The sequence below is a fragment of the Crocuta crocuta genome, unplaced genomic scaffold (genome assembly GCF_008692635.1).
Source record: "Crocuta crocuta isolate KB4526 unplaced genomic scaffold, BGI_CrCroc_1.0 scaffold729, whole genome shotgun sequence".
Classification (NCBI taxonomy): domain Eukaryota; kingdom Metazoa; phylum Chordata; class Mammalia; order Carnivora; family Hyaenidae; genus Crocuta; species Crocuta crocuta.
In genome coordinates, this window is record NW_027528876.1 from 56,353 (window position 1) to 66,350 (window position 9,998).

The 9,998-nt window shown below is 61.2% G+C and overlaps 1 protein-coding gene across 1 annotated transcript in view; it reads right to left on the minus strand.

Annotated features, from left to right (window-relative positions):
* Positions 1–1,195: 1,195 nt before the first annotated feature.
* The window catches only part of GPR132 (G protein-coupled receptor 132), an 11,996-nt gene continuing 3,193 nt past the window's right edge, over positions 1,196–9,998 (minus strand). Inside the window, exons 2-3 of the mRNA XM_077756750.1 lie at positions 8,501–8,617; positions 1,196–3,742 (exon numbers count right to left, since the gene is read on the minus strand). Of these exons, the coding sequence (XP_077612876.1) occupies positions 2,628–3,742; positions 8,501–8,507 (1,122 nt within the window). The 5' untranslated portion in view covers positions 8,508–8,617 and the 3' untranslated portion in view covers positions 1,196–2,627. The remainder of the gene's footprint in view (positions 3,743–8,500; positions 8,618–9,998) is intronic.

The window sequence follows — 9,998 nt, forward strand, 5'->3', positions numbered from 1 at the left end:
GGATTCAAGCCCGGTGACCTCTGCCTCTTGCCCCCCAGAGTCTCGGACTCAAGGGCAGTGCCGGACTTGTCCCCGGGGTGCCCCTGCGTCCGCACCGGGGCTGGCGTGTGGCCGGAGCGCAGCCGTCAGCATGGAGCTTCTCCTTGTCCCCAGCGGTCACCGTCTCTCCCCATGTGCATTTTCTAATTTCATGGGTCCCCATGCTGTCACGGCAGACACCCTCTGACACCCCCAGGGAAGGACATCCCCCAGGTCACCCCTCCTGGCCCTAGGCCCCGGCTCACCCCGGCTCCAGTCTCTACCGCACCCACGCCGGCCCCGCCCACCAGGCATCAGCCCCCCCTCAGCGACCGATGGCCAGAGGAGACCCCCACCGAGCCCCTAGCGCAGAGCTCGGGCCCCTGTTGCCGCTCTCCTGCCCGAAAGCGCCGCTCCCCGGGCAGCACAGGGGCAGCCGGCCGGGGCGCACAGCTCCGTCTCTCACGCTGAGGCATGGGAAGACACCGGCCGGGGCCCTCGGGCAGCCTGGTCACCCGGTGCCCAGCGGGAGGGGTGCTGGCTCCCGGCTCCCTGCCGGAGGAAAGGACGCGGCGTCCCCAGCAGAGCACAGAGCACGCTGGGCTGGGACAGCTTGAACCCAGCGCACCTGCGCCGTGTCCCCATGGCCACTGGAGCCCCGCGCGAGGCCCTGGAAACGGAAGGAGAGGGAGGCTCTCAGAGGAGACAGGCAGGCGGAGGCAGAGGCTGACGCGGGAGCCGGGCCGGGGATGCTGGGCACCGCAGCTGAGAGAAGAGCCTGGAAGAGATGCTCCCCCAGACCCCCAGAGGGAGCCCACCCTGCCGACACCTTGATCTTGGACCTCCAGCCCCAAGACGGCGACCGGAGAGAACAGATTTGGTTTTCAGCTGCCCAGTCTGAGCCAGGTGGTTACAGGAGCCTGAGCAAGGCAGCTCGTGGCTCAGCGTGGAAGCCCCAGGGCCCTTCGAGGGAGCCCAGCTCCGTCCCCAGCGCTGGGCGTTCAGACTGTGACGCGAAGCCTCGGCCCTCCCGTCACCTCCAGAACCTGAGCACACGCCCCTCCCATGGGCTTGGCCCTCCCCGATGGCCCTAGAGGAAAGCACGCACCTGACAAGCGAAATGGCATTATTTCGTTAGGAAGGCACGTGAGACTGGTGTGTATTTTTGCATTTTTATTTCGTCTTTTTTTTTTTAATTTTTTTCTAACATTTTATTTATTTCTGAAAGAGAGAAAGGGTGAGCAGGGGAGGCACAGAGAGAGAGAGGGAGACACAGAATCTGAAGCAGCTCCAGGCTCTGAGCTGGCAGCACAGAGCCCGACGCGGGGCTCGGACCCACAAACTGTGAGATCATGACCTGAGCCGAAGTTGGCTGCCCAACCTACTGAGCCACCCAGGCGCCCCGCGTTTTTATTTCTAAACTTATTTCCAAATGTATCTTTTCGATGCGTCTCACTATAAAGAACGACCATGGACAGTGGACAGCTGTCTTACAGAAATGGGAGCACAAGGTAACACGATGGCCCAGCACAGCTCAGGGGTACCTGGGGTGCCCGGCCCCCCGCGCTGGGCACACAGCCCACTGGGCTCCTGTTTGAGCGTGAGCTACAGGTGTGTGTGAAGTGCCTGAAGCAGAGGTAGTGGGTCAGCATGAGGTAGGTGTCGTTGGCCCTGTTACAGATAGGGAAACTGAGGCAGCAGCGTGATCTGGCCGGGGCGAGGCTGGGAGGGGCAGTGCCAGGACGTGGCCTCATGGCAGACCTGGTTCCCTCCCCCCACATTCCATCTGCGCCTGGCGGAGGGGCTGGAGGCCTGTGGCTCCCACCTGCTCACTCTGGAGCCCCCTGCAAGCCCTTGGCGGCCTCTCCCCTGGCACCGAGGCCGGGAAGCCTTGACGTGAAGGAGCCCCCACCGTTCTCCGAGCCTCTGTCCCCCTTCCTGCATGGCCGCCTGCGCTCTCCCCCCAGGCACCTTCAGGAGGTCCATCGGCTGCTCTGAAGCAGCTGGCGCCCCAGCCACGGCCACCTGGGGGGCTCCCGGCAGCCTGCGGCATCACGCCTGTGTGGCACGGAGCCCGCCCAGCCGAGGGCCCTCAGGCCTGGGCTCCCGCCCCATCGTCGGCCTCGGCTGTCCCCCGGCGAGCTGGCCCTGCGCCAAGGCCTCCTGAGACAGGGCGCCTGTCTCCTGCTATACTCCCCAGTCACCCAAGCACCGCCCGCAGAGGAGCCCGGGGAATAAAGCGTGCACACTGCTGTGTGCACTGACCGGGCCCCCACCCCCGGCGCGACGTGTGCCCGCTGCCCGCAGCCCAGGCGGCACTCAGCTCGGCCCCCAGCCCCGCTGCTTGCTCCCGGCCCAGGGAGCTTCATCCCGAGGGCTGGGATGTGTGCGGACGGAGCAGGCCTCCTGGGCGCCTGCAGCCTTATCCTGGAGGAGCCCCCGCCCTCGTGTGGGGCCCAGGACTCTGATGCTCAGAAGCTTGCGGAGGGCGTGGCTCCCGGAATGAGAGATTGGTGGCAGGTTTTCCAGAGGGGGCTTCCGGGCCAACGCCGTGGACACTCGCTGGCCCGCTCAATGCACGCTACTGGCTCCTGGGCCCCCACGCCAGCTCAACAGGACGCTTCGCCCAGCCTCTCCGAGGTGCGTGCTGAGCCCCGCATGCCCGCCTGCGACTCTGGCGGGCCAGCAGTCCTGGGGAGCACGGAGCCGTTCGTGGGTGTCATGGGCCGTGGCGCCTCCTCTGAGTTCTTGGAACACTCGAGCTTGACATTTGTCCTCGAGGAGCAGTTTTTCCATTCCTTGTGGACTTGGGACACGTTCTGCCACCACTGGTCCATGGCCAGCACGTAGATGAGGGGGTCGGCCACGCTGTTCATCGTGGACAGGCACAGGAAGACCACAGAGAGCGTGTACAGCCTGGCTTCGAAGGCGCACATGGAGCCCTCCCCGTAGTAGGAGAAGGCGATGGCCTTGACCAGGAGCACCAGGTGGTAGGGCGCGAAGCAGACCAGGAAGATGGCCACCACGGCGACGGCCACGTGCTTCACCTTGGCCTTCTGGGCGGCGCTCAGGCCCGTGCTCAGCCTGACGCTCCTGAAGACCCGCTGGTTGGTGAACGCGATGATGGCGAGGGGGACGGCGAAGCCCACGGCAAAGCGCAAGTAGCAGTAGGTGGCGATCTTGCTGTCGGCCGGCATCGTCTCAAAGCAGGTCTCCCTCTCGTCCATGTGAAACACCGGGTAGTGAACGAGGCCGACGACAAGGAAGACGGCCACCGAGACGAGGACCGCGGTCCTCTGGTGGCGGCGGCCGCGGGTCTTCAGGGCGTACACCACCGCCACGAAGCGGTCGCAGGAGATGCAGCACAGGAGGAGGATGCTGACGTACAGGTTGCAGAAGAAGATGTAGCCGGTCACCTGGCACCCCCACAGGCCCAGAGTCCAGTGGTGCTTGTTCTGGATGTAGACGATCCACAGGGGCAGGGTGCTGATGTAGAGCAGCTCGCAGAGCGCCAGGCAGAACAGGTAGACGGCCAGCACGTTGCCCTGCCGCGCCCGGAGCAGCGTCAGCCACGCCGTCAGGCAGTTGGCCGGGAGCCCCAGCACGCACACCGAGCTGTACGCCGCCACCAGGAACACTCTGCTGTCCTCGAAGGACACGTTACAGGGATTGTGAACATAAACCGGGCTCGTGGACACAGGGCTGGTCACCAGGGTGTCGTTTCCTGCGGACACAGACAAGCATGAAGACGGGGATCCCTGGGAACCAAGAGAACATAAGACTCATGCTCACTTCAGATGAGAAGCACCAGGCGTTTACGGTTTTTTTTAAGACGACTGTCGGATCTTTGGTCTCCAACCTGATGACGTCACCGTCAATGGGCTGTGCAACCAAGTCTTCGCAGCTCACAGAGGTCATTTCTCAAAGGGGTGCTTGTGTGCTTGAAAACAGAGGGTATTCTTTTTTTAAAATTTTTTTAGTGTTTACTTGTTTTTGAGACAGAGGGATACAGAGCACAAGTGGGGGAGGGGCAGAGAGAGGGAGACACAGAATTGGAAACAGGCTCTAGGCTCTAAGCTGTCAGCACAGCACCTGACGTGGGGCTCGAACCCCTGAACCTTGAGATCATGACCCGAGCAAAGTCGGACTGGGCCACCCAGGCGCCCCCAGAGTATATTCTTTAACTGCTGAGTGTTCTTCTGTGTACATTTTCAACAGAGTCTAGGTGCCCCCCCATGCCCTTCTCTAGAAGCTTTCATGCTTTGACCCCCACCCCTGCCCCCCGCTTGGGCACAACACTATCTTGCCTGCTTCAACCATCAGTTATGGAGAAAAATGATTAACCACCCCTGTTGTGGGGGATTTCTGTACTTCACTTTGTAGTTCTCTCAAGGTTTGCTTTATATGTTTTAGGCTGTTGTTAATTGGGGCATGTGAGTTAAAAGTAGTTCTGATTTCCTGATGAATCGACCCCTGTATCATTTTGTCATCATGCTCTTTATCTCTGTGGTAGGCACAATAACGCGCCCCCCACCCCAAAACGTGCACATCCTGATCCCAGAACCCGTGAATATAACAGCTTGATTGGCTGTGCAACTCTGGTTCTGTGGCAGAAGGGAACGAAGGTTGCAGGTGGAACTGAGTTTGTGAATTGGCTGACAGTAGGAGAGGGAGACTGCGGTGGATTATTGGGGCGGGCTCGATGCAATCACAGGATCCTGGAATGCAGAAGAGGAGAAAGACAGGGCATGTGAAGGGCCACTGGCCGTTCTGGAGAGGGAGGGAAGGGCTGCCAGCGCAGGGATGCAGACGGCTAACGGGAGCCGGGAGCGTAAGGAAACAGCTTCTCTCCAAGAGTCTCCAAAAGGAGCACAGCCTGTGATGCCCTGGTTTTAGCCCATTTCTCACTTTTCATCCCCAGAACAATGAAGACAATTAATTGGCATTTTTAAGCCTCTGTGTTTGTAGTAATTTGTAGCAGCAACAATAGGCAGGTAGCATAATTTCCAGTAATGCTTTTAATACAAAGTCTTTCATTTAGTACTTACTGTAAAAATACCAGCTCTCCTCCGATCACCATCCATTTGGGATTTTTTTTTTTCCAAACTTCTACTTCCAAACTGTCTGCATCCTTATGACTTGGATGTGAGGCTTGCGCTGGATTTAGAAATCTGACACGCGTTACCTCTCAGTTACTGAATGCAATCCATTTACGCTCGTCACATCATTGATACGGTTTTGTTTGTTTTCTCCACCTTATTTTGTGCTCTTTTGTCTGCTTTTTCTGTTTGCTTTCATTCCCCTTTTGTCTTTTGTTTCGGGTTGAACTGTGTCCCCCCCAAAAAAAGACATGGGGAGCCCTGGCCCCCAGCACCTTAGAACATGACTGTGTTTGGAGCCAGTCTTTGGGGAAGTGGCCGGGACAAGATGAGGCCATCTGGGTGGCCCTAATCGCAGGGACTTTGGCACACAGGGACACAGGCAGGGAAGACAGTGTGGGGACACTGGGCGACGGCCATCTACAAGCCAGGGAGAGTGGCTGGGACAGACCCTCCCTTCCCGCCAAGCAAGCAAACACATCTTCTGGATTTGTTTGGTTCTTAAACTCTGCTCCCCACCTCTACTCATTTGGAAGTTATTATCAAATCTAGTTTTAGTCTTTCAAAACCACCCTGGAAATTTAATGTGCGCCTCTGTAGTGTCTGGGGCTCGTCAGAGTCTGCGCCCTCCCGGGCGTGCGGGCCGGGCGGGAGCCGCGGGCTATCACTNCGGCCCCCCTCCTGTCCCAGAACATCCTCTGCCGGAGCCGGAGCCGAGGACAGGGGCCTGCTGGCAGGAGCCCCCGTGGGTCCGCCCGAAATGCCCTCTTCACCCAGGGGTCCGCTGTGGCTTCGGCACGGGGACGCCCTGTCCTCCGTCCTCTGGCCTCCAGAGCTGGGGCCCGGGAACGCGTGGATCCCAGCGCTGTGCACGGGCCCTCGGGGCTCTGCTCGGCCGTGTCAGCCGCGCAGGCTGCTCGCCCCGCGGCGGGGCCTCCTGTGCCGGCCGGCCGGGGGGCCTGCTGGTGTCCGTGTCTCGCTCGTCCAAGGGGTACAGCTTGCATTTCTGGAAACTCCATCTGGCTCCTTTCCAAGTCTGTCCAGGTGGCCTCTGGTTCAGTCCGTGCCCTGCCTGCCCCCAACATGCCCCTGTCGCGCCCGCGAGGCGGTCCCAGCAGCTGGCACCGAGGACCCAGGGCTCCAACCCCGAGGCACCAGCCCTCTGGCCCCCCCACCATGCGCCACAACCCGGCCCCCTCGAAGGCGGGTGGCGGTTCTGAGCCCACGTTTGGTGGGCGTTACCTGAGTGGACGACGGGCCCTCAGAGACGGCGTGGACTTGCTGCTAGCAGTCACCTGGGGCCCCCGCCCGAGCTCTGGTGGCCAGCGGGCAGGGGTCCTTGGATTCGCTCCAGCCCTCGGGCCAGGCTGTCCTTTGGGGTCCCGTATGCAGGTGACCCCTTTCAAGCCCCACGCCCACTCCCACACCAGAGCCACGGGTCCCCTGTGGTCCCCGCCAGTGAGGAAACGAACAGCAGTGAATCAGGGCATAAACGTAAAGTGACCGCTGTGCCTCAGGTCTGTGAACATCCTGTGCTGATTCTCGCTGAGACTCAGTAACAGGGGACAGTCACCACTGTATGGGGTCACACGAAGTCCAAGGTCCAGAGACGCTCAGATGTCCCGATGCCCCGAGACAGAAGGGACCGCATCGGTGCACAACCTGGACACCCACCCGGCCCAGTGCCGTTCGCCACCTTCCCTCACCCCTGCTCAGGATTTTCCTTCCCCTCGAGAGTGGAGACAAGCTTTCACGGGGCTCGGCCGGTGTGCGACGCAGGCTTCGAGGTGCCTCGTAGTGGGGGCTTGTTGCAGGCCGATGGGCCACCGCGTGGGAAGTGGGGGCCCCAGGGGAGCGCTCCCTGGTGTCCCTTCACGTGCGGCTGGGAAGCCGCCGGCCACAGGGGCTCCTGAAGCACCGCCCGTGCTGGAGGGCCCTGGAGGAGGGGGTGGCCCGACGCCGCCTTCATCCCGTCCAGCAGCAAGAGCCCAGCAAGGAGAACAGCCCTGACCCGGGGCTCAGGCTGCAGAGCCCAAGGCGTGCCTCGCCCTCCCTCACCGGCCCTCCCCTGCACCCCCCCACTGGCGCTCCGAGGGGCAGGCGGTCACAAGGACGAAGTGTGCTGTAAGGGGTGAGCCCCCAGCTCTACGAGGCAGGGACACTGCATGACGCGCGCACTCTCTGGGGACGTGCCGTGGGGAAGGAAGCTATGGCGTCCGGGCCGCCTCCCTCTCCTGCCCAGCCTGGGCCCCTCCGACCTCCTGACCTGCACCCAGAGCCGCGGGGGGCCCTGGCTCCATCCCGGCCTCCTCTGCCCTGTCGGGGAAATGAACCTTCCTGGTGACACATGCTTGCCGGAGCCCTTGCCCCTGGCCTCTGCCTTTCAGTTCCTCAGGGGACGCCAGGGACGCTTGCAAAACTGACACACTGTCCCCGTTAAACCGGAAGTCCCCTCGGCTCCCGCAGCGCCCGCACCCCGCGCTGCTCAGTCCCCGGAGCCGCCGCCCCCGGGGTCCCCAGGAGTGGGGCCACACGCCTGGCTTCGCTCGCTCGGCCCCAGGCCCTTGGGGTCCGTCCCTGCTGCGGCCACAGCCCCAGCGCCCTTCCCTCCCTGCGAGGCCGGGCCGCGTCCACCTCCTGCCCCCGGGCCCGTGCTGCCGAGGACTTGGGCGTGCAAATGTCACTCGGCGCCAGACTTTCACTTCTTTCGGGTTAGTACCCGTGGCAGGCTTGCTCAGCGCCCCGCGGTTCTGCTTTCGACTTTCTGAGGAACCGCCAGCGGTCCCCACGCGGTGCTCAGGGACCCGCCTCTCCGCGTCCTCGCCAGCGCTTGGTATTTTGTTTCCTGAGAGTCGCCATCCCAGGGCCGCACGGCCCCTCCCCACCTTCCCCAGGCGCGGGGACAGGCGTGGCCGCCCCACCCCACCCCGCTCGCTCGCGCGGACGAGGGCCTGAGGCGCAGGGGCTGAGCGCTGTCGGCCCAGCTGTGCGCCCTCCCGCCGCAGGCACACGCGAGGGCCCCCTGACCTCCTGGGACAAGGGCAGGAGGCAGGTGACAGGCGACGGGCTCCCGTGAGGCGTCTGTGGCGGCTCCGGGGCGCTGCGCGTGGCCAGAGACGGGCAGGACAGCGACCCCGACCCCCGCAGCCCTGTTCCTGGTTCTTCCTGGCCCTTCGGGAGTCACGAAACAGATGCATCACGTGTCGTGATGGAGGCCCTTCACCTTCGTTGTTACTGGGGCAGTTTTTGTTTCCATAAGTTTGCTTCTGCTCGCTCAGTGTTGAAGGAATCATACCCGTTTTGAGGTGAGGTGCATTATAGAAAAATTCTTACAGGCTCCCTCCTAAATGTTTAAAGTCGGAGACACGAGTGGGGGCTCTCACCTGGCATACTTGAGAGTCCCGATCTCAGGGAGGCTGCAACATGTACGCCGAGGTCTAGCACATGCCCTGCGTCTTGTCGACCCTACTGAGAAGTTTGCTCCAAGAGTTTAAAATGACCTGGACAAAGAGAAGAATGAAATGGCTTTAGGGAAATCAGGTTAGATCACAAATTAAGCCATTCAACAGATAACTAAATGCTTAGTGAGCATTTATTATGTGCCAAGTCTTGTATTTATTCTATGGGATACAACAGCAGATCCTCAATATATAAAGAACATCTACAGATCAATAAATATAGGAAGTTTCAGAGCCAATATGTAGATAATTTAGAAACGACATAATAAACAGCTCCTAAAAATCCAAAAAGTGCTCAACTATACTTGTAATCAAAGAAATGTTTCTGTGAACATAAATATCAAAATGATACTCCTTTTTTTTGCCTATCAGGTTGGCAAAAATAAAGAACTTTAATTCTTAGTGTTGGCAAAAGTGTGAGGATGCGGGTATCTTCACTACCTTGATGGCAGCATAAACTGGCATAAATGTTTCTGAGCACAATTTTGCAACACGCTTTCAGAAGTCTTCGATGCACTTAGCTTTGGATCACATAAAATCCTTTCTAGGAATGTCCCTGGTGAAAGAATCACCCAAAATGTGAAGGCCATGTGACTTGGAAGCATGTCTGGAAAGGACCAGGATGCCCAGGAGAGTGCCCGCGAAGCCTGCAGGGCAGAGTGTGGGCGGGTCTGGGGCAGCAGCAGGCCGGGGCAGGGCAGCGTCCACGTCCACGCACCGGGGAGGGTCTGGGAGAAGGCAAGCGCTCTAAGCCCGTGCCCCCGCGGTGTGCAGGGTGCGCCCAGAGCACCCCGCTGCGTGAGGCGGCCCAGAGGCGGGGCCCGGAGGGGCTCCTGCGCTGGCGCCAGTCCCACCTGAAGCTGCCGGGCCGGGAGGTGCCCGTGGGGAGCCGGTGGCTGCACCCTAAGCACGCGCCACCACGCGGGTAGACTGCCTGCCCGGCCCGCCTTGCCAGAGTGTTGCCAGCACATGGAGGCCACAGGAAGCCAGGGCGTCTGCCCGAAGCTACAGAGAGTGGGACCTGCAAGTCAACAAAGACGAGTCCGGAAAGTTGTTTCCAGAGTGATGTCAACCTTCTGAGGCCAGCGTTCACGCTGGCAGATGCGGCGGGAGGGTCCCCAGGCCTGGCCACCCCCTGCGGGTCTCAGGTCAGCCCCCTGCACGGGCCGCGGGCCGCCCCTGGGGGTTCTCTGTCAGGTCTGTGACTTGTTCTAGAAGGCCTTGCCCTCGAAGGAGATGGTCCGAGGTGCTTCCGGCTGCGACTCAGCAGAGCCTGCGTGGTGCACACCCCGAGACCGGAGACCCAGCCGGAGGTGAGGGGGTGAGCCCAAGTAAGGGGGACCCCAGAGGAGGAGCTGCAGAACGCTCCTGCACCCCAGAGGCCCCCCCAGCAGCCCCCCCCCCCCCCCCCCCCGCCACCGGG